Source organism: Empidonax traillii, unplaced genomic scaffold (assembly GCF_003031625.1).
Source record: "Empidonax traillii isolate 1590-97213 ecotype Southwest subspecies unplaced genomic scaffold, ASM303162v1 scaffold3:size4013460, whole genome shotgun sequence".
Lineage (NCBI taxonomy): Eukaryota > Metazoa > Chordata > Aves > Passeriformes > Tyrannidae > Empidonax > Empidonax traillii.
Genome location: NW_020955196.1, coordinates 1,860,126 through 1,885,188, shown reverse-complemented (window position 1 = coordinate 1,885,188; position 25,063 = coordinate 1,860,126). Strand labels below are relative to the sequence as shown.

Sequence of the window (25,063 nt, the reverse complement as noted above, 5' to 3'; positions counted from 1 at the left end):
ACAAAAACTTTGGTACAGTTTTGTTCCTGTATCATATCCCCTGGTAATAAAACCCTGAAGTTAAGTACCTCAGAAATTTTCCATTCTAACTGTTAGAATTTGCTTTAAAAAGAGTAGGCAATCAGTCTTGTATATAGCAAACAAAACCTCAGAAGACAAAATTAATGTAAAGAAAAAAATTCTGTGCAATCTGACCAGTATCCTTTTAGCACAACAGTAACAATATTAAGTCTGGTAGTTCTGATCTAATTAACAACATACCACAGCCAAAGATTAAGGCAAAACAATGCTTTTTGTAAGCAGCTGACCTCTCCCTTGAAAAACAGAAGTATAAGCTTGTCTCAGTTTAAATGAGACAAAAGGTCTTTTGCTGAGGATGGATTAGGAGAAAAAGACCCACACCTTCTTTCCTAGCAATTATAGATCCAAAATTAAGAGGCTCCGATTGAAGGAAAACAAATTATGGAAAAAGGAAAAAAAATAACAGCCCTTTATTAAAAGGTATGTGTGTATTAACAGGAACACACAAAAAAAAAAAACCAAGTAAAACAACCAAGCAATACCCCTATACCCACCAATAATCCCCTTCAAGAACAAAACCGATAAAACTGGCAAAAAAAGAAAATCAAATAGTTCAATTTTTAGCACCCTTTGTGCAGTTCCAGCCACAGTCAGCAGGGGGCGCCGTCGGGTCACTGGAGATGCAAAAACTTGTAATGTCTCATACCATTCACCAGGTGGCGCTGTTGAGTTATCAAAAAGTGCAGAACTTGTAATGTTCTATAGTAGTCACCGGGTGGCGCTGTTGGATCACTGGAGGAGTAGAACTTGTAATGTCCAGTACCCGTTACCAGGCGGCGCTGTGGGATCCCTGGTTGCCGCCGGGTGGCAAGGGAGGAGGGGGGAAGGGGAAGGGAAACAGAAAGTTCTCCCAATGGAAGAAAAACTCACGACTCGGTGAAGATCTCGCAGTGAACCAAGCCTGCAACCAGCAAAACAGCTGCGCAGAGAGACAGCAGCAAAAACTCCTCTCCCACAGGAAAAGACAAAGAAGAAACTAGCCCGTCTCTCCTGCGTGCTGCAGCCTTCTCCTCCCGCTCCCGAGCCTGAGCTCCAACCCCCCAGGGCTGAGCTCCAAAACCCCAAACCCCACCCCTTTCCATACACACACTCTGGCCTTTTCCAATTCCTCCTTCTTCGTTGCTAGGCGACTAATGTCTGGTCATTTAGGACCCAGGCTAACTCCTTTGTTTATCTAATTGTTCGTTAACAGCACACACGCAGGGGAGGGGGGGGAAAAGGGGAAAGGAAAGACAAAATTCCTTGCTACAATCAGAACTATGACATAGCTATAGCAGCATAAAATGACAAGTAGTAGGTCTACATGCCTTATAAAAAAAGAACTTACCACTTTCCTACTGACATGAATCAGAGGAGGGCAAGATAACTGATCACACAAACCTCAATGGTAGTATTATCAACAAACACTAATAGATTTCCTGGCACACAAACACAAGTTTGCTGTCTGCAATCAGAAAATATCACCTATAGGCAAATCTTCACAGAGAAATGGAGTATCTTCAGCATAAGAAGGATCTCAATCTACCAGTATGCAACAACAGTGCAACTGAGGACTAGCAGACAAGGCAACTGCATTAAATTATCGATCAAAGTTTAGGAAATTTGTTCAGATGTTTACAGACTTCTGAAGAAATTCAAAGAAGCAGAAGTTTTACCATTATACAACAAACCAAGGATCATTTGAAAAGGCACTTAGCTGCTCCTGGGTTGTTAAAAAGGCCTTATTACACTTTGAACCAAATATGCATCCATCAAAAAAATGGAATCATAGGTAAACCAGAGTTGATTCGTGACCATGACAAAAACAAAGGCACAGTCATAGAATCACAGAATATGCTGAGTTGGAAGGGAACCACAAGGATCATCAAGTCCAACTCCTGGCTCTTCACAGGACACCCCAAGAGTCACACCACGTGCCTGAGAGCACTGTCCAAATGCTTCCCGTACTCTGTCAGGTTTGATGTTGTGACCGCTTTCCTGGGGAGTAAGAACTCTACAATTTCCAGTACCTACATCAAGGATTTCCAGTACCTACTAGTGTTTTAGAGTACAAATTCCAGGTTACACTTATCAGATACTTCACAAATGATTTAAACAGAAGTTAATAGTACATTTTAAAGAAATTATAAACCTATCTTTAACAACTCAAGGCTACAGTATAGAGAAGATGAAGCCCAATTCTTCTTGGGAGTTACAAAGTTAACAGGTTAAAAGGCAACAGACCTGTTGTGGTGGTTTTAAACTAGGCCTTCCCTGGTTACCAGTTGGTAACCAAGGAAGGGGCAGTGTTCCCAGTATTCCATACAATTTTTACGTAAATCGAGGTATAAATAAGAAGGGAGGAGAAGCCTTCGTTCTCTTCTCTTCCGCTGAAGTTCGGGAACAGTGGGTCCCTGCATTGGTCTCGCTTATCTAAGGTTGAGGCCTGCAGCATCCACCGACCTGCCACGTGGAAGCTTGGAGAGTGCTGCAGTGTCTGCCAATCCTGCTTTCTAAGGGACGTGGTGAGATTTGTTTTACTAGTTATTTTACTAGTTCTCGGGTTTGATTGTGCATATCTATTCGGTGTCCCTTTTTGTTTCCTTTTATCCCTTTTTCCCTATCCCTTCGGGGGGTGTTTGGATTCCCGTTTGCCGTGTACATAACATCTTAACTGTAATATACATAAAATATATTTTTTATATAACTAGCTTGGTTTTCAAGTTCTTCAATTTGCATAGTTTTTTTCCTTTGCCCTGGGGGAAGTAGAAAGGGGGGAAGAGAGGGGCTGCTACTGGGGGGTTGGGCATTTGGCAGGGAGCCAAGTCCGAACCATCACACCTGTATAGGATGCAGTAGGATTAAAGTGTAACTATATATTAGGGAAGCAAATTCACAGTAAGGACTGCCAAACTGTCATGGTTTTGGTCTAGGCCTTCCTGGTAACCAGCTCATAAGCAAGTAAGTGGCTGTGTACCCAGTATTCTGTGGGGTCTAATTACACCACGTGCCGCAGGGACTTCTGGGAGTTGTAGTTCTAAGAATCTGTTGCACATGCTCACTTGAATGCTTTTATGGGATTGGCTTAGGACGTTACCTGGGATCATTTGAAACTACTGTTTAAGCTGTGACTGTTTGAATAAAGACACATTCGTTACTCATCATACCGGTGTTCACCATGGTCCCTATGGGACACATTTATTTATTATATTAATAACTGCAACAGTATTCTATATGATTTTTATGTAAACCAGAGCATAAATAAGTTGGAGATTGAAGACCTCACTCTCTTCTCTTCTGGTGAGGTTTGTGAGCAGCGGGTCCTTGCGTTGGTCTCGCTTATCTAAGGCTGAGGCCTGCAGTGACCACTGGTCTGCCACATGGGAGATTTGGAGAATGCTGGCCATGTCTGGAGATCTTGCTTTTTTGAGGGACGTGGTGAGATTTGTTTTGCTAGTTATTTTGCTAGTTCTTAGGTTTGGTTGTGTATATCTGTTCTGTGTCCCTTTTTGTCCCTTTTTATCCCTTTTTCCCCTTTCCCTTTCCCTTGAGGGGGAGACGGGACTGTTTGGATTCCCTTTGCTGTGTACATAGCATCTTAATTGTATATAACTGTAACATACGTAAATATATATATTTTTATATAACTAGCTTGACTTCAGGTTCTCCATTTTTTTATGGTTTTTTTTTTTTCCTTGCCCTAAGGGAAGAAGGGAGGGGGAAGGGGTTGTTACTGTGATTTTGGGCATTTGGCAGGGAGCCAGGTCCAAACCATTACACAAACACAGGAACAGAGAATTTGTGAAAACTCCATTTTTGGAAACACTGAAAATTTACATGGACAATTCTCGGACAGCTGCTCAAAGTTGTCTGTAATCTGAGTGAGAGGTAGGTTTAAGGCCTGTAGAGGTTCCTTTTCATCCTATATCACTCTAAGAATCTGTAGAATAGTATCATGCTTTCCCATATACCACTCTCTTCACAGATATCAAGGGATTTGCTAAAATATGCTTTAGAGAACCAAGAACTGAGATGTAACTATGCTTTTACAGCCAGGCACTAAATGAGTCAAGCACAAAGTATAAGAATTATTCCTTTTTCCACAATCCTTCAGTAACAACGCATTTGGATAAAGAAGGGGTTATGTCTGTGGTTTTAATTATTCAAGGCAGAATATCCCATGAGAAAAACTAGCCTTAACTAATCCATTCATTCTGCAAAGGAAACATTAAGATGTACAGTTAGCTTTGAAGCTTGTCTGCACATCTTGTAAAAGCAGATGTCCCTAACAGGTAGCATCTTTAAGACACACACAAATCTGAAAGTAAGTTGACCAGAATAATTCAGTTGCAGAAATAGAAATAGAAGAATCAAAAAAGATACACAACAGTTGTGCCACAAAACCAAAAAGGAAACATCATAAATATCCATGCTCAGATTTTTCTTAAATTAAAAAAATGTAAGTCTCTGCACGTAGTTTTTTCATCAGTCCTCACAGTCAAAGGAGAGCTGTTTGAAAGGGCCAGTTGAATCTGGTCAGTCTACAAATGGTTCTGGGACTGGTACCCAGTTTGACTTGGACCATGAGACTGGTTTGAGAAACTAGGTCTACTGGCGGCTGATGGATCCATCTCTCAGAGGAAGGGAAGAGCAACTTCAGTCACAGGCTTACCAAGCTAGTGAGGAGGGCTTTAAACTAAAGGTGCCAGTGGGAGGTGAACCTCAGTCCATCCCACTCTTAGCAGTTTGATGCCAGCAATACATGCCTAGAGCCTGAAGAGGGATCACAGGTCAGCAGGAAAGTACCCACAGAGCAAAGGAATTCTAGACAATAAGTCAGCTTCACTGGGGTCCCAACTTCAAGGCAATAGCACATAAGATAGGCAATAAATAAGAGCAGTTAGAGATGTGTGCACGGATGTAGGGCTATGATCCCATTGGCATGTCATAGAGACGTGGCAGGATGGCTCCAAAGAGTGGAGTGTTGGAATGGAAGGACACAGGCTCTTTAGGAAGGACAGGAAAGGTGGACAAGGAGCTGGTGTTGCCCTCTATGTCCATGACCAGCTGGAGTGCATGCATCTTCACCTGGGGATGGATGAGGCGCTGAGTGAAAGCTTATGTCTCAGGATTAAAGGCAGGACAGGAAGAGGTGACTTTATTGTGGGGGTCTGCTACAGGTCACTCGACCAGGAAGACCAAGCAAATGAGGTACTTTACAGACAGATCGGAGGGGCCTAACATTCAAAAGCCCTGATCCTCCTGACCCCAACCATCCCAGTATCTGTCAACACTGCATGGCATAAGCAATCCAGGAGGTTGCATTGATGGTAACTCCCCCCTCCAAGTGATAGAGGAACCAAGGAGGTAAGCTAAGCTGATCTTGTTCTCCCAACAAGGGGGGAAATGTGAAGCTCAAGGGCAGCCTGGACCACAAGGACCATGAAATGGTGGAGTTCAATATCCTTAGGACAGCAAGGAGGGTGCACAGCAAGCTCACTACAGGAGAGCAGACTTCCACCACTTCAGGAATCTGGCTGGTAGAGTGCCATGGGATAAAGCACTGGAGGGAAGAGAGGCCCAAGAAAGCTGGTTGATATTCAAAGATCACTTCCACTGAGCTCTGGAGTGATGCATCCCAACAAAGAGGAAGTCAGGCAAAACCATGAGGATGGCGTTAGGTGAACAAGGAGCTCCTAGACAAACTCAAATGCAAAAAGGAAACCTACAGAGGGTGGAAGTAATAACAGGAAGCCTGGAAGGAAAACAGAGTCATTGTCCAATGAGCCAAATTCTTTGAAAGCTAAAGCTTTCCTGGAAAAGGGGAAATATAGCCCACACTTTCAAAAAGGGAAGTAAGGAAGACCCAGGGAACTACAGGTCAGTCAGTCTCACTTTGGTTTCCAGCAAGACTTTGAAGTAGATGCTCTTGGAAACTATGCTAAGGCACATGGAAAATAAGGAAGTGTTGGTGAGTGAACATAGCTTCACTAAAGGTAAATGATGCCTGACAGGTTTTGTGGCCTTCTACAGCAGGGTTACAGCAGTAGTGGATAAAGAAAGAGCAACAGACGTCATTTACCTGGACTTGTGCAAAGCATTTGACACTGTACCACACAACATCCTTGTCTCTAAACAGCAGAGACATGGATTTGATGGGTGGACCACTAGGTGCATAAGGAATTGGCTGGATAGTCACACTCAAAGAGTTGTGGTCAGTGGCTCAATGTCCAGGTGGAGACCAGAGACAAACAGTGTTCCAGCAAAGTCCATATCAGCACTGGACCTGTTTAGCACCTTTTTTGGTGACATGGACAGTGGGATTGAATGCACCCTCAGCAAGTTTGCTGACACCACCAAGCTGTGTGGTACAGTCAACACACTGGAAGGAAGGGACACCATCCAGAAGGACCTGGACAGACTGAGAGGTGGGCCTGTAAGAACCTCATGAGGATTAGCTCAAACCATTCTATGATTATGTGAAATCCAGAAGATAACACATGTATATTATTCCTAAGCCAACTGAACTTTCCAGTACCTTCTGTGTATTTACACAGTTGCACTGTACAGCACTTCTCCTACTTACATATGTAAGTATGTAAGTAAGTATGACTTACATAGGTATAGTCAACATTGTCAGTACTATCAATAGCACACTTTTGTTGCTGTATAGATGTCTTGTACCATCTTTGTAAGATTGGCTGCTACTGTTGAGGAGTCCATTCAGTATAGGTAGCTCAGGGGTGCTATAGATTGAGTTCTGGGTGGTGGGAGCCTGAGGCAAGAGGCCATGAACTGCCAACCCTTTGCACAGAGGGCCTGGGGATCTGTGGCCCAGCCAGGGGACCAGACACTCAAGGACACAGAAACCCAGCAGAGGCCAAGGACCTCCAGACTTTTGTGCCCTTAGACTGTGAGGGTATATAAAAGCCCAGGGTACTTTTTTTTCAAGGTCTCTCCTTGAAGGCACCAGCTCAAGGTGTTATTTTGTTATTGCACCAAGATTAAATTATTTTAAGGATCAAGATATCTGAGACGCTGCCCTAGGAAACATGGGGTCAAGTCAGTCAGAAAACCTCATCTGCCTGTGTGAGTATGGGTTGTTCAGCTGAGAAAGGTCTTCAATCCTAGCTCAGGTGGATCAAGTGTGACTTCCTGAGTAGCTCCTAGGTGGTCAGACAGGGAAGTTTCTTTAACACTACATCTCTAACTAACATGCATTAAAGGAAGGTAAGCTGGTATCTGGCTGATTTTGCAAAAATAATTCAAAGAAAAAATTTGAAAAAGTTTACTACAGAATACTCAGAACATGGTAGAAACATACTCTTTCTTCTAGAAAGATAAAGTCACACAAGTCATACAAGTAAATGAAAAAAACAACAAGAATGAGTGGCAAAACATTACAACTGAAACAAATTCTCCAGTAATTAGAAGTACATAAATACTATGTGTAGTGGGTTTCTGTGGCTGGGTTTTGGTGCAGGGGCTAGGAGGTGGCTTCTGTTAGAAGCTGCCAGAAGCTTTCCCTGTGCCATGGAGCCAATGCCAGCTGGCTCCAGGAGGGGCTTCCTGCCCTGGCCAAGGCTGAGCCAATCAGGAGTAACAGAAACGCCTCTGTGATAACATATTTAAGAACAGCGGGTCATTTCACAGAAAGAATCCTAGCCAGGGAAGAGCGGAGTGAGAACATGGGAACACCAAGGTAGACCCCAAGGTCAGTGCAGAAGGAGGGGCAGGAGGTGCTCCAGGCCCTGCAGCCCGTGCTGCAGCCCATGGTGGGGCAGCTGTGCCCCTGCAGCCCATGGGGGACCATCGGGGTGCAGAGACCCCCCTGCAGCCCATGGAGGAGCCCACGCTGGAGCAGGTGGATGCAGGAAGGAGGCTGTGACCTCGTGGGAGGCCCAAGAAGGAGCAGGGTCCTGCTGGAGGCCTGCAGCCCATGCAGAGGGAAGCCCAGGCTGGAGCAGGTTTTTCCTGGGTAGGACTTGTGGCTCCTGTGGTGGAACCACGACGGTACAGCTCATTGGTGAGGGATTGCACCCCATGGAGGAGTGACCCACGGACAGCAGTTTGGCAAGAGCTGCTGCCTGAGGGATGGACTCACACTGTGGGGGACTGTCTCCTGTGGGAGGGACCCCACAGGACCAGGGGACCAGGGGAAGGACTCCTCTCTCTGAGCAGTGGTAGAAACAACAACTGACTGCAACCCCCATTCCCTCTCCCCCTGCACCCCTTGGTTGGGAGGAGGGAGAACATGGAAGGAAGGAGGGGTAGAGGAAGGTGTTTTTAAGATTTATTTCTCACTCTTTGTCTCTTATCCTGTTAGTAATACATTTAAGTAATATCCCCACTTTGAGTCTGTTTTGCCCATGAAGGTAATCAGTAACTGACCTTTCCCAGCTCTTAGCTCATGAATCCTTCACTGGTTTTTTTTCTCTCCTCTATCCAGTTGCAGAGGGAGAGTGAGAGAGTGGCTTTACTAGGTAGCTGGTATCCAGCCAGGGTCAACCCACTACACTATGTTTGAAAGAAATACCTCTTTAAAATGTGGTAAAGTAAAATTATATTTACTTAAAATTATTTTATTTAAAAGGAAACTGTAGAAAGAAAAATATCTTAAAATGAAAGTTAATTTTCTAAAATATGATCAGAAATCAATAATATTCATCTGTACATTCAAGATCAAACCTAACTGCATCTCAGCTTGTTCCCCAAAGAGAAATCAACATTCAGTATCAAATATTTTTTCATACTTACAAAGGAAAGAATGATAGCATTCTACTACTTGAAGTTCAATACTGTGATAAAAGGAGTGGTGAATTATTCTACAAGCAGCTGGTGGAGGTTTCAAAATCACCAACCCTCGTTCTTGTGGGTGACTTTAACGTGCCAGATATCTATTGGAAACAACACAGCAGAGAAGTGGCAGTCTAGGAGATTCCTAGAGTATCCCAGAGAATAACTTCCTATTGCAGCTGATAATTGAACCTATCAAGGGTGAGGCCCTGCTAGACCTGCTGTTTACAAACAGAGAAGGGCTGGTGGGAGATGTGGTGGTCAGAGGCTGTCTGGGCACAATGACCACGACATTAGATGGAGTTTTCAATACTTGGTGAAGTAAGGAAAGGTGCCAACAAAACCTCTGCCCTGGAAATTTTTTAGATTTGGGCCTATTCAGGAGGCTGGTTCAGAGAGTACCTTGGGAAACAGCACTTAAAAACAAAGGAGTCCAGGAAGGATGGACATCCTTCAAGAAAGAAATCTTGAAGGCACAGGAGCAGGCTGTCCTTGTGTGCCAAAAGACGAGCCACTGGGAAAGATGACTGGCCTGGCTGAACAGGGAGATTTTGCAGGAAATTAGGGAAAAAAAGAGTCTATCACCTTTGGAAAAAAAGCAGGCAACTCATGAAGTGTTTAGGAACATAGAAAGAAAATCAGAGAGGCAAAAGCACAATTCGAACTTAATCTGGCCACTTCTGTTAAGGACAACAAAAAGTGTTTTTATAAATAGTGTTTTTATAAATGCATCAACAGCTAAAGGAGAGGTAAGGAAAACCTCCATTCTTTGTTGGACCTGGAGGGGAACATAGTTACCAAAGACTCGTTAGGCTGCACCTCGAGTACTGTGTGTAGTTCTAGGCCCTTCAGTTCAGGAAGGACACTGAGGGGTTGGAGCAGGTCCAGAGAAGAGCAACCAGGCTGGTGAAGGGACTTGAGCACAAGTCCTGTGAGGAGAGGCTGAGGGAGCTGGGGTTCTTTAGTCTGGAGAAGAGGAGGCTCAGAGGTGACCTCATCACTCTCTACAACTACCTGAAAGGAGGTTGTAGCCAGGTGAGGGTCAGTTTCTTCACCCAGGCAAACAGCAGAAGGACAAGAAGTCACAGTCTTAAACTGTGCCAGGGAAGATTTAGGTTGAATATTAGGAAAACATTTTTTACAGAGAGGGTAATCAGACACTGGAATGGGTTGCCCAGGGAGGTGGTGGATTCACTGTCCCTGGAGCTTTTTAAGATAAGAGTGGATGTGACACTTAGTGCCATGGTCTAGTTCACAGAGTAGTATTAGGTCATGGGTTGGACTCAATGGTCTCAGAAGTCTTTTCCAACCTGGCTGATTCTGTGATTCTGTGAAAGAGACGCAGACACCCAAAAGAGAATATTCTGATACAGACAATGCCCCTCAAAAAATCAGATAAAGTCCAGAAACTGAAGTCAATTTCCTCTTTGGCCTTTACGTACAGGTTTATTTGGGTTTTTTTAGTGTATTTTTTCTGGATGTGAATTTTTTTTCAGCAAAGTACTGTCATCAGACAATCGCAACTAGGCAAATTCAAAGAATCACCTATGTGATTATATAGTGAGTTAAACCTCATTTCCATCTATATCCAATCACTATAAAAAACCACAGGAAACTAGAATTCAGAGAATTACCTAATAAAAAAAATATACCTTGAAGTATCAAGGAACATGTTTTTAAAAAGACCAAGAAGAGAATTATCACAAAGCCCACAATATTTTTTCAAGATTTTTCAGACACTTCAGATAACGCTCTAAGCTATTTTAAACTACACACATAGTAAGGCACATAATAAGAAATCAGGTAAATACACACTTACTTAAGTATAGTGGTAAAAAAAATCTCTTTAGGTGTTTTTTTTTTGTGCCCCAAAAATAACTTCTTTAAGATCTGTCATACCATCATAGACCTGAATAGTTTCCCTAAGATTGTAAACAATTATTACAATTATTTAGAGGAATGCAAAAATTTATTTTAAATCCCAACTACTTTCTTTTTTATATTCTCCAAAGTACGATTACACATCACTTCATAGTAAAAATAGGACAAACTTCCATTCCATGGTTAAGTCAACCTAAATCTCTGATACCGTATCTTGAAGAAACTTGTGAAATACCTTTTACTCCTCATAGAGAAGGCACTGCCTTTTCTCTAATAATTTAATCTGTAGGAACAGCACAGACTTCTTATTTTTATAAACAAGTTATTTGTAAAGATCTGCCAAAGTATAAACCCACACCCTGGTAACATAAATACTATTTAGAGGATACTCACAGTCACTGCTTGCTTTTCTTCAACTCGAGAACTATTTCACATTCAAATTAGTGTTTAATCTTCGCAGTGGAAATTTACCATTTTGTTAATAATACTCTTTGCTTGGTGTATTGTAAAAGTATTCTAAAATGTTTTCTAAGGGTGATTGAGAATAAAAACCTAAAGGATGTTCTCAAAATATAATTTTAAGTAGGAAATTTGAAAAATATTGTTGCTAAAGCTATTTCACAGAAGAATCTTTCTATGGATCACATACTTGCAGCTAGAATCAGAAAAGATCATCATGTAATTCTTTGTGTATTAATGAGCTGCTTCTTTTAAAAGACAGAGTTGGTCTCAGTTGTCTCAGTCTGTATTTGAAGATTTTACTAAAACTGCTATGAAGCCTTAAAAGCAAAGTGCATAGAAAATTCAGATTGTAGATTTTGAGAAGGAAACTCGGAGATGTTGGTTTTCTCCAAAGTCATGATTGTGAAGCTCAATGAGAGCGTGAACTCCTTCTTCCACAGAGCCCAGTTGGATAAGACCCATTTTGCAATCTTTCCTGAAGTACAATAAAAACCATTATTAATCTTCACCAAATTTTCTCTAGCCAAGACAAAGAGTCACATAAGTGGTTTTTTTTCAGCCATATCACACACACTGAACATTTGTATAGCAAAAGCATCAGAACTAGTTATGCTCCTGCTAAAATGTAAAGATAACAAAACTATATAAATTTTGCAAAAATGGCCTAAAGCCATGCCACTGTTTCATTACACTGGACTTCAAAAAACTGGATCAAAATAAGGCTTGAAGGCCTCTAGGAAACACTTGTATTGTCCATATAGATGGGATTATTCTAGCAGGTATGATTTTGATAAAATAATGCTGTCAAGTGACCTCAATCAATGTTAGAGCAGAGACACTGTCAACTTTTATACGACATTTTACATATACACAGCTTGTATTTTTTAAAGAAGCGAGCATTTACTTTCCTTAAACTTACTTTACTTTGAACATGTATGGAATTTGTCCAAAGGCTGCATATTTTTGATTATGATAATATAGCATCTCCTTTAAAATTTTAAGATTAAAGTTATCATTAAAATTGTCATAGGTGTACCGCTTTTGCCTATAGGTATATGTACATGGAATTCTGCTATAGTTATAAATACATGGACTGTGCCAAAAAAGCAATAGCCATCTTCCAGGATGAAAGCTTGCTGAGCAATTTTACAAGAGAACTTACTGGAAAAATTTGAAGCCCTTCACAGTAGATCCTTTACTTGCAAAAAGGTTCTTCAAATCATCAACAGTAACAGAAGGCCTAATTGAAAAAAAAATTTTTAACAAAATCAAAACAAACCCCCCTCAACTTGTAGAACAGCACAGAGTTCTATAATAATATCACGATCTCAATCTTGGCTTCTAAATTAAATTTGAACAGCAAAAACTATCTCCAACCAAGTCAAACCTTGTCAACACTTCAGCCCAACAACTTGGCTTTGTGCTACAAAATTATTTCAGCTACACTATACTGCTTTTCATCCAACCCCATTTCTTTCTCAGTTAAATTCAGACTGCATAAAATTCTCTTAAGGTCTGAATCAGTACCTTCATGAATACATTTCACCTTGAAACTTGAGTGACTGTGCTTCATGTATTTTCAGTTCTGAGGCTTTTTATTTTATTCAAAAAGCCATTTTCTAAGTGTCTTATAATTTCCTTTGTTACTTGGACCAAATTCCATAGTTTCCTCTTCTCCCTCCCTGCACAGCTGCCAAACAATCGAAGCCTGTAAAAACTTATGTTTGGCTGTTACTCCACACATTGTTGACAACATTGTAGATATAAAAAATAGATTGTGTCAGTCTTAAAGAACGCCATGCTTAACACTTTTTTTTTTTACAACTTCCTCTCCATGAAAGAGACCTGAATTCTGTAGAAATTAGTCTTTTAGAAGCGTAAGAATTATTAAAAACTGTTACTATATTAAGTAACAATGTCAGTGACAAATTTTTTTCAATGTAATTCCGGTACGTAATCTCAAAACACATGTTTAAGCTTTGCAAAAATTTGTAACACAGAACTTAATAGGTAAAAATTCAACTGATTAAAACTCATCAAGAAGATGATTCAGACAATTGTCCTCATTGCTAATGATAAAAAAAGGACAGTTAAAGGACTAACTTATTGTTAATTATACAGCAGAATGATCCACAGTAGAAAGAAGACCAAGGGAATGTAAAGCTTATGTCAGACTTTGTAACTTCAGAATGCAACCTAAAAAACATCTCTCCAAGAAAATCACACATGTAGATACTCACGGGATGTTGGAGAGATGCAGAGTAGCAGACGGAGGAAAGATATTTTGGCAGTTCCTAGAGCCAGGGTTCTTAAAGCGATGTAAAGGGCTATTGCTATAGTCCTTGGTCAGACCTTTGTCCTCTTGCCCTTCACGAGGAAGTTGAATTGTCTGATATTTTGAAAGAGTAGTACGCATGACCCTTCCATAAAGCCTCTGTCCATTCAAGTGGTTGATAGCTAACGAGTGGAAATGTAATTTGAACATGAATAAATGGAGGGGAAGAAAAGACGATTCTTTAAATACTAATATTGTTTTCTACTCAGTGCCAGATTTCACAGTCTAAATTTAAACTGCAACTTGCACGTCTACTAGGCGGGTTATGCCACACCATTATATTTAAAACAAGTACAAGGATGGAATATAATCTCCAGTCTAAATGCAACAAAAACGCAAAACAGTATTTCAGTAAAGAACTGTGGATTATTATGAAATAGCTAGATATAAGATAAACTACAGGAAAATTAGATGATGTATTATTAAGGTAAACTACAGGAAAATTGTATGATGCTTTAATTCTATTATTTACTAGACTGAGATTCATAGGAACTTAGTTTTTAAACCACTAAGAGTATTATCAACATAGGTAAGGAAAAGTTTGTATGTAGTAATGCAGCACAGTGATGGCTTTAATTTGTTTATGCTTGCCACAGACAGAGGGCAAATTTCTCCTTTATATTATGCTCATGCTAGTTTGAAGTATAACCGTGCCTTAAAAATCAATACCTAATTGAGCCTGGGTTGCATCTGCCATCTGGACCAAAGCAATTCCTCTTTTCTTAAACATGATCTTCACACGATGTACATTACCGTACACACCTGTGGAAACACAGAGAGGAAATCTCTCATAGCACTATTACAAGCAGCAGAAGGGCAATTCCGTTTCTTTTGATTAACATTAGATTTACAAAGAGTAATCATCTCATTAAACAGCTTGGTTAGAATATTAGTATGAAGGACAGTTTTAAAGTTTGTATATTATTTTCTGAGTCTCCAAAATGGAGGAAACCCCCCAGGATCTTGGTCATAAAACTGAATGTTTATGTTCAGCTTTTAATTAGTGCAATAGTTGTCAAAGTCCCCTTAACAGAGGCATGTTAAAATATTACTATGCCAAAACCTGTCCCCTGCCATTAATGTATGAGCCAATCCTGTACAGCATTTCCTCTGATGCAATATTTATTTTTTCCTCCTACTTTGTCTTCCCATTTTTGTAGCAAATGAACTGGACCACACCCTGAAATTCATCTGACACTGTAAATATTTTGCCTTTTTTTTGGTATCTGTGTCCTATAACTCCTGACTCAAATTACTGTAATTTTAAAACCAGTGCACCCTCTTGTGCATTTTTGGACATGGACAAAACAATGAGGCTTGAATTAACCAGCATGTGTCAAATAAATAAAAAGAATGCTAGCCCTATGGTTTCTCAAGGGATATTTGACATATCTTACCAAACAGGATGAAAAGTCCATATGGTGTGATGGCCTGTTTAAATGATAAAATGAGTATATTATTTCTAAAGCCATGCAAAAGAAGACATCTATTCCATAAGTGTATGGTAAACAAAAAGAATGGAAGAAATACCGCACACCAATACGTAAACCTGTCCCTCCAAAAGCCATTCCCTGCAATAACTACAGTGTATGGCACTCTTGTTAGTATGTATTTGCAATGCACATGTAAAATATTTAAACAAGCTAACACTTCAGCTCATGCATTTTCATCACTCAAGACTCAGTGTGTCATGCTGCAGAAGTTATTAATATTTTAAGTAGCTTCATTATTTGAACTTATTCTTAAGCTAGCAGCTAATTCCCTAAAAAAATGAAAAATATTTTCTAAACTAAAAATAGAAAAGGACATTCAAGAACTCCTTTGTATTTTGTAAACAGCAGGTAACACCTATGAAACCAAACCTAGTTGCTTCAAAATGTGTTTGCCTTGTTTTCAATTTTGTCCCCATCCATTTAGATGATGACTGTGACGTTCTAAAGTGATATACATACAATTTAACTGTTTAAATATGAAGCTCATAGAAATTGGTATTTAAATTGTGTTTGAACAGAAGCTGTTCAATTAAATTCTTGTATGCCAAACACCAAAGATCATTTACACCCTAATGCAGCCAAAACTTATTCAATTGAGACAAAGGTTTTGCCACTAATGAGTATTAAAAATACTTGGCTATCAGAAGCACTACTCACACTCTCTAGCCCTATTCCTTCTCATCTCACAACATTTGAAATGTGTAACAAAATATCTAAATTTTTCAAAAAAGGAAGATACCGCAGCCTAAGTGCAAGCCCATACCCATTTATCACTAGCATTTAGTAACAGAGAACAATTACTATCAATATGAAATTTAAATTCATCAAGAGTTTATCTTTCTGGCCTAAATATTTTAATTCAGTGTAGAGGGGTGTTTTTACAAAACTTCTTATCCAAATGAGACCACAATACTCCTACTAAAAAAAAAAAAAAAGTTTTTGGAAGACAAAACCGGGTAATTTAAAAGTCACATGGAAATGTTCAAGTGCACACTGAAACTCTGCAATAGGGGAGAAATGCAAATTGAAATAAGATTAATAAGATTTTCTATACATAGAAAAAGAAGTGACTGGGCTCAGACAACCACTACAGAAGGACAAGTGTTACGCAGTTGCCATGAAATATATTTCCAACAATTAATGCTGTTATAATTACTTTATAACTTTTAAGAAGTTGAGCATTATTTAATGCATTGATACTGTGAAATGCATTACATCACAAAGTTCTACATGACTCCTTAGATATTGTTAGTATTATGTAAAGGAGCAATGTCCTAAAAATAGCTCTAACCTATGTTTGACATGTGCTTATTCTTAAGAAGCACACTAGATTCAGAGAATCATCTTGAATAATCAGCCACAGGAAGCACAATTACAACCTTCAACAGAGACTCACTGATATGATATACTGACAAATCAAAGAGAAAGGCACTTGTCTTACAGCCCTATCTGCAGCTGTTTCTTTTGATGTTTTCCATGGAATTTGGCTGTTTGTACAAAAACAGAAACAAAACAGTTACTTAAAGAAACTGGTCAACAGATTTTTAAACCTCAGAATATGAAGGTAGCTTCTATTTTGCCATCACTCCTAATTTTAACAGTTTTACGGTTAAGTAAAATGTATTGAGTGTGTAAAACAAGAATTTTACTTTGCTGCAATAGGACTGCTTATCAACAATCAAGCGGAATTGTATTTTAAGTCATGGCCTTGGCAGAGCTTGATTTTTGGTTTTGTTTTTTTGTTTGTTTGGGGAGGTTTGTTTGGTTTTGGTTTTTTGTTTGGTTGGTTTTTTAAATATGTACATGGCTTTAAATTAAGCACAGATCAGTCTGTAATCTCTGACTAACAGGAATAAGATTATAGGATAGCCTATGTCACTTCCACTACAAAAATAACTTTCCAAGTCATCCTTGGTAATTTTACTGTCAACACATGAAAAAAACAAAATCTGGGTGGTACTATGAAAAGTGAACATGTGTATATATTCACTTTTAAAAACAGATGTATGGGGATGTCAATAGCTAAGCATACCTGTGTTTCCTTTCCAACCTGGGAAAAGGTGCAAAACTAGAAAGATCCTATCTATGTTTAGAAAGGTACTTGATTTGGCATGCTTTCTTCTCCTTTTCTCTTCCCTCCCTTTTTTCTAATTCCTTGGTTTTTAATAAATGAAAAATTCTTTGCCCTCGTTACAGATAAAGCAGCACATAGAAGCACATTTCTCACATTTTACCATAGACTTCCTTCTATTTACAAGCTACACTACTAACATAGGTTTCCTAAAGAAAATTGTCTCAGGAATCTTTTCACTGACAGCTGGAGTTTTTCACCCTCATCACTATTACAAACTACCTCAAACAAGTATAGAGCTGCCCTGTTTTTTACATTATCAGCATAGAGAATTCCTCGTATTCCTTCAGCCAACATCCATTTTCAAGAAGGATTCTGGCAGTTGGTACAAGGTGCTACTTGCATCAGTTCCACCAATCAAACTTACTTCAGGGTTGAGATTGCTGACTAGTAAAACAGAATTTCCTGGAATACCAGTAATAGCAGGAATCTGTCCAGGCACTGCTGACGGGGCAACTGTGAGAGAACCAAACAGTCCAGGAACAGCTGGAACTGAAACACCTGGAAGGGTATAAATAGCATCACCTGACATCTCAAAGTGGAAGAGAAAGAGGAGAAAAGCAGATTATGTTTGGCAAAAACATCAGTATTCAACTTAAAAATGCTTTTAAGCAATTTAGTTATTAATAGTACCTGACCAATAAAGCAGAAGTGCCTCCCTTTCAGAAATGAAGAACTATTCAGCTACACAAATAGTCTCAAACGAAAGGGGACATAAATTGTAGTCCAAGAAAGAAGAAAAATAATTCAGTACAGATGTTTATCCTGTGCTAGAAAGGAAAAGATCACTCAGTCTAAAAAAACTATTTATTTCTCACTTTCTAGCCAGGAAAGGGGAGACTTCCTGTATTTGCATTAAATGTCACTGTAGTCCTATGATTCTTAGAATTCTTAGATGCTTAGTTTCTTCTCTTGCATGTAATCTTTACTATAGCATTTAATTTTTTACTAAGCTACAAACTACATCAGTATATTTTTTTTATTACAGAAAGTAATTTTACTGAGTGATATGAAAAAGAGATACAGAATTACTCTAAGGGATACTGTGTTCTGATTGCTCTATCTGAAAACAATTTGCTTTAAGCAGGTATATTCAGATAGCCCACTAGCCATAACTACAAATATCACATTTTTAGAAAACACAAACTTACCAGCACCTTGAGGAAAGCCCAAGGGTTGGGCAAATCCAGTAGCTCCTGTATATGGTACCAATATCGTATTTTGAGTGGCTAGAGAGAGCAGACACATCTAATTAAAACAGATTTTAAAAATTTTGGAAAACAAAAGAGGTTTCAAGACTCAGAATCAGCTGACTTTGTGATTACACGTCTTATAAAACATTTGTGTTAAAATCTCTCATTGAAATCCCAAGATACTATGTTTTACATAGACAATTTCCAGCCACTTTTGAAGGCAAATATTCTGGTCAGCTTCAATGTCCCTCTCTAAAATGAAGTTTGGGTAAAACATAAGTTAGACAAATTTGAACAGGAAAGCATAGCATAGACTAGTATCCAATAAAGTTAATATGTCTGTGGTGTTCAACAGTTTTTAGTCATGTGATGGATATGCATTCTAGAAATTTGCTGAAGGTAAAGGCAGTCAAAGATGTTTTGCCATGATAAGATAAAACTATGTCCTGGATATTTCTAAAATGAGTATAATCTAAACAAGACAAACAATAACTAATTTGGGGTTGGATCAAGGGTTGGACTTGATTATCTCGGAGGTCTCTTCCAACCCAGTTAATTCTATGAATCTATGATTCTAATTTGAGATTCTGAATTTTACTAGCTGCTGAGATGCATAAAGTATATGTATTTTGCTTTTTAAAGAGATGTACATTCCCAGTTTGCATAACTTCACAAATAACCAGTGGTTTTTATGGTTCCTCTGGAAATCATAAGCATGAAACAGACTTGGAATTGCAACTTACGGCAGTTCAAGCCTCAGAGATGGCTCAGTGAGTTCCACATTAGTACGTGGAATTAAGTGCTACCCAAGGCAAAAACTTGTGTTCTAAGAGGCAATTAGGTACAAGCCTGAGTTGGGAATTCTTTCATATGTTAGCAAACACCAGATTTTTTTCTTTAAAATGGGACATGTATAATGAAGAAATACATCCTACAAGCTTGGTAATATTTCTGTTTTACTAGTCAAACCTCCACCACTGATTAAAATACAGCCACATTCACTAGTGAACGGTCCTTGATACAATACCATAAGTATCCTTTATGAATTACAAAAGCAACAAATGGAACAGACACCAAAGATCAAGCATTCATGAATGCTGCATCACATTACACCTCCCCTTATCTGTGGCAACAAAGTGTCTTTTCATAGAAACAACAGAATACATTTATCACATCAAAGCAAGTAATTGTGTTCTTGAAATACATGCACTGGTGCATTATACTGACAAGTTCTGGTAATACAGTTATTAATCACTTATTCACAATCTAAAAATGGTAATGGAAACATTAACAAAGAAATAGATAAAGAGCTTTTATTCTGCCAAGTAAGACCTGCATGTTGCACACCGATACCAAAATCAGGCATGTAAAAATTGTCAAACTGAACTAATGCTGAAAGATCTGGAATTCTTTGTTGCTTTTGTTTTTTTTTCTTTAATGTGCAAAATCATTTGCTTCATGGCTAGCAGCTAGCTTTCAAAGTAAGCTAATTCATGTATCTCTGCTTATGCTCACTAGGTGAAAGAACTCTAAGTGCAAAATATTCACAAAATCTGCTTGTTTACAGTGCAGTATCTTTTCCACCAAACCCAAAACTTAATAGAAAAAAAAGTTCATTTTTGCTATTAAGACAACTTCAAGTCTAGGGAAAAAAAGAGATGTATTATTCTGATAGTTACCTGCTTTATCTTATAGTTCTCCATCCAAAATACATCCACTAGTAATAACACAGGAAGTGGAAATGCTGACATGACTCACATCTTTTTCTCATGTTCTGTAACAATCTGTACCAGAACATGCCAATGACAACATATACATGTTGTCACCACAGACAGAAAGAATAGGAAGCATGCTTCTCCCCATCTACAGCTATTTTTTTGAAAGAAAAATATCTGTGCAGCTGCTTCACTGTGATTTCACTATAAACAAACTCGGGTATAGACATCAGACTATTCTTCATACCAGCACCTCTGCTGTTCTTACAATTACAGTAAATGAAAACTGTAATATGAAAAACAAGAAGCCTAGAAGAGTGAAGGGGAAGAAATGGAGCACCTTTCCTGTGTTATCCTCCAAAAGCACAAAGTTATCTCTGCAAGTTCATCCTTAATCTACTCTAAATGTACTTTTCCCCTTCCAATGACATTTCAAATAGTGCAAGTCTAATTAATCAGAATATATTAGACCTGTAACAGCATATTGCTATAATGCTGTATGGCAAATTCCACTCCCCTCACTCCAACACAGAGTATAAAGACAGTTGTACGTTATGCAAAGATCCAAGGCCTGTCTTTAAGGGCAGCAGTAAAAACAACTGAGAAAGAAGTGACTGTAACTCACTTTCTTATTCTAATCTAAGCTAACTCACTCAGCTATCCAAAAAAACAAAGGAAACCCAGTATCTGCCCTAGCCATCACAGAAAACTAAAGGAAAAAATGGAATTATTCCCCCACCCTTTCTACTGTGCTCATCAACTGGACAGCACTTAGATACTTATTCAACAGCTAAGGTAGCTCTTACCTATGGATTATTGCTAATGATTATCTTAGGGAGAAAGAAAAATGTGTTTGGTGATTTGCATTATTAGCAAAGCTGATTAAATGAGCATGGCACAGCCATTTAAGCCATAAGTCTTCTCCAGTGTCACATCACGCAGACAACTGTCTCCTCTGTGCCATGGAAGTGACTTCTAAAATTCAAGAAAACTTCTAAAACTTTATCTTTTGGAAGGTGACATTTATAAATGTGGCCTTTTGAATTTTCCTATAGTTTTTTTTTTTGTTAAACCAGGCAGTTATCCTAAAATATATTCAAATAAGAGCCAACACCCTTAAAACACTTATTTTCAAGCAGTCTTAGGCAGCTGATGTTAATGGGTGATGACTTTCACTGATCACTCTGATATGCAACATTTATTAAATTGCATTTACTAATTATACCATTTCAAAGCATTTTACAAATGTAGCTTTTTGACAACACTTTGATTATGCCCACGAGCATTCCTCATGTTATAGTTACAGTTGGACTTTCTGCTTTCCATACAAATTTTACTGGACCTAACACAAAGAAATGTATGCAAAATGTACCCTTCTACGAACTTCATATGAAGCTAGAGCATAAATGCAACATAAAAATTACTATCTTAGTGTGTATTTATCACTAGAAGTGAAGGTTTCTTACCAAAGGCAGAAGCAGTTAAGGATGTGTCCGGAGATCGCTGGCCATCACCAAAAGGAAGATCAGCGCGAGTGAAATCTCTGCTTTTGTCATTGTTGTACTTTACCTTTAGGCTAGTTAACTTGGAGAAACCAACGCGCAGAGTGCAGCACCCAGGGTAGATACTTTGGCCATCCAAAGACTGAAGAAAAATAATTACATTTTCAGATTCAAAACACATTAGAGCACCCACCATTATAAGTTTATTATTTGCAGCCTTTCAGTACTCAAGTACTTTTAGCAGAGCCTGCTGTGACAGGACAAGCAGGAATGGTTTTAAACAGAAGGGTCAATCTGGATTAGATATGAGAAAGAAGCTTTTTACAATGAAGCTGGTGAAACAAGGCACAGGTTGCTCAGAGAGGTGATCGAGCCCATTGGACTGGGCTCTGAGAAACCTGATCTAGTTGAAGATGTCCCAGCTTACCATTCCATGATTTTCACCTTGCAACTGTATCCAAAGACTAATTCATTCTCTGTTTTTAAAGTGCTGTTTTTAAACACCAGGTAGACAATTCTGCTGCTACTATCCTTACCTAAACATCCTGTGTACAGTTCCAGTGTAGTCCACTAGTTAATAAGTATTACATCACTTTGTGCCAATTGGACAAAACAGAGCTTTATGCATGACATGACTTTCTGTGTTTCTGATCTCACTTGTCTCCCACTCAACACACAATATTAGGTGCTAGTAACAATACTAATTTGGAAATTCTTACTGCATAGAACTGACCCTTACATAAACTCGTGAAGGGTGTGGAGCATCCTGCGAGGAGCTGCTGAAGGAGCTGGGATTGTTCAGTCTGGATAAAAAAATGGCTCAGTGGAGACGTTATTGCTCTCTACAACTACTTGAAAGGAGAAGTGGGGGTTGCTCTCTTATCTCATGTAATAAGAGACAGAAGAAATGGTCTCAAGTTTTCTGAGGGGAGGTTTAGATTGGATATTAGGAAAAATTTCTTCATGAGAAGGGTTACCAAGCATTGGAATATGCTGGAACAGGTAAGTGGTAGAGTCACCATCCCTGGAGGTATTTAAAAGATGTGCAGATGTGGTGCTTAGGTACATGGTTTAGAGGTGAACTTGGGCAGTGTTAGGTTTATCATTGGACTCCATGACCTCAAAATTCTTTTCCAGTGTAAACCTCTGGAGTTTGACTTCAAGTGAAGCAACAGAGCAGGTGGATCCTGTGTTGCAGATCACTCTGAAGAAGTGGTGGGTGATTATTGTGGCTAACTCCCTGCTGAGGAGGACAGAGGCACCAATCTGCTGACCTGACTGATGGTCTAATAGGGTCTCATCTGCCATGGTCTTGAATCACAGATGTAACGGAAAGACTGCTAAGGCCTTTCCACATATCCAACTATTACCTCCTGCTGCTGTTTCACATGAAAACTAAAGACAGCAAGGGTAAATTGGGAGTTATCAAATGGGATTTCAAAGCTCTGGGGATGGTGGTCAACAGCGTAGGAACTCAGATTGTTTTCTGCTCAGTCCTTCCAATTAAGGTAAATGACAAGAGAAAGAGGAGATGAATTCACCAAGTAAACAACTGGCTCCATCACTAGTATCAGCAACATGGTTTTGGTTCCTATAACCACAGGATCCTGTTTGAAGATAAGGAGCTGATTAGCAGTTTTGGCTGACAGACTAGCCAACCTAGTAATGAAAGCCTTAAACTAGGAAAGACAAGGGAAACAAAACAAAGCTCCAGTGAGGATACTTCCAGTAAGAGCATGCAGTCCAGAAAGCGTCTACAAGACATGATCGTGGGATATCTTGTAGCACCCCTCCTGAGAAATGGACGAGCCTGAATACCACATAGAAGTACCGGTACACCAACGCACGTACTATGGGAAATAAACAGGAACATTTATAGGACTGTGTGAAGTCATAAGGCTTGATCTTCTCTTCATTGCAGAGACGTGGTGGGACAGCTCACATGACTGGGATGTTGTCATTAATGGCTATATGCTTTTATTATGTGACGACAGACCAGGAAAGCAAGATGTGGAGTTGACCTTTATTTAAGAACACCTGGAATGTATGAAGTTCTGTCTTGAGGTGGATGGTTAGCAAGTTGGGAGTTCAAGATTTAGGATTAAAGGGCAGGCTAGCAAGGCACACTATTGTGTCCATTTTCTACAGGCTGCCTTATCAGGAAGAAGAAACAGAGGAGGCCCTTTTACTGACAGTTAGAAGAAGCCTCACAGTCACAGGTCCTGATTGCCACAGGGGATTTCAAATATCCTGACATGTGTTGGACAAACAACACAATGTCAGGTGGATAGAGACTGGCTGAGAGGCAGATCCCAGAGTGAACAGAGTCTAGGTGGAGGCCTGTCACTAGTGGTATCCCCCAAGATTCAATACCTGGCCCAATAGGGTTTAACTTATCCATCAACAACCTGCATGAAGGGGCAGATGCCTCCTCAGCAAGTTCACTGTCAACACAAAGCTGGGAAGAGTGGTCGATGCCCCAGAGGGCCGTGCAGCCCTTCAGAAGGAGCTTGACAGGCTCGAGAAATGGGCAGAGAGGAACCATCTGAAGTTCAACAAAGGTAAATGCAGTATCCTGCACCCGAAGGGGGAATAAAGCCATGCATCAGCACAGGCTGGGAGCTGCCTGCTGGAAAACACCTCTTTGGAGAAGGTGTCTTGGTGGACAACCTTGTTGTCTAGTGCATCCATGTCGCCAAGCAGGCCAATGGTATCCTGGGGTGCATTAGGAAGAGCATTGCCAGCAGGTGAAGGGAGGTGATCCTGAGAAGAGTGCTCAGCCCTGGTGAGGCCTCACCTGGAATGCTATGTCTAGTTCTGGGCTCCTCAGTACAAGAGACACATGGAGCTCCTGGAGTGGGCCCACTGGAGGGCAACAAAGATGATTAAGGGACTGGAGCATCTCTTTTACAAGGAAAAGCTGAGAGAGTTGGGCTTGTTCAGCCTCGAGAAGAGAAAATTGAGAGGGGACCATATCAATGTCTGTAAGTATGTATGGATCCAGACTCTTCTCAGTGGTGCCAATCAATAGGACGAGAGGCAACAAGCAGAAAATGGAACACAGCAAGTTCCAGCTGAATATGACAAAGAACTCCTTTACTATGTGGGTGACCAAGCACAGACTGCCTGGAGAGGTTGTGGAGTTTCTTTTCCTGGAGATATTCTAAAGCCATCTGCACACAAATCCTGCACAACGCGCTCCAGAGAATACTTGAGAAGGTAAGTAGGACTAGATGACCTACAGTGGTCCCTTTCAACCTTACCCAATCTGTGAATCTATAAAATCCCTTTTCTTATGAGTAGCTACGCTCAGAAAGACTACTGAAGTAGTATTTTCTGCCTATACGAGTCATGATGGATAAAAGAATCATGATGGATGAAGGGGAAAAAGAAAATCACTCAAAAGATACTGGTTTGTCATAATTATTTAAAATAATTTAGACTGAAATTTTAATTCCTGTGAAATCTTTAATTAGGTATAATTTATTACAAATA

General features: G+C 39.6%; 1 protein-coding gene across 5 annotated transcripts in view; it reads right to left on the bottom strand.

Annotated features, from left to right (window-relative positions):
* Positions 1-25,063, bottom strand: part of PTBP3 (polypyrimidine tract binding protein 3) — a 54,621-nt gene that overhangs the window by 1,269 nt on the left and 28,289 nt on the right. For 4 of the 5 annotated variants that reach the window (XM_027908916.1, XM_027908830.1, XM_027908682.1 and 1 more), the window contains exons 8-15: positions 21,533-21,710; positions 18,310-18,387; positions 17,526-17,659; positions 14,932-14,965; positions 14,204-14,296; positions 13,440-13,656; positions 12,362-12,439; positions 10,732-11,674 (exon numbers count right to left, since the gene is read on the bottom strand). In XM_027908916.1, the coding sequence (XP_027764717.1) occupies positions 11,542-11,674; positions 12,362-12,439; positions 13,440-13,656; positions 14,204-14,296; positions 14,932-14,965; positions 17,526-17,659; positions 18,310-18,387; positions 21,533-21,710 (945 nt within the window). In that variant the 3' untranslated portion in view covers positions 10,732-11,541. Of the gene's footprint in view, positions 1-10,731; positions 11,675-12,361; positions 12,440-13,439; positions 13,657-14,203; positions 14,297-14,931; positions 14,966-17,525; positions 17,660-18,309; positions 18,388-21,532; positions 21,711-25,063 lie in introns of those variants that run through there. The other variant, XM_027908993.1, reaches the window with a different exon arrangement.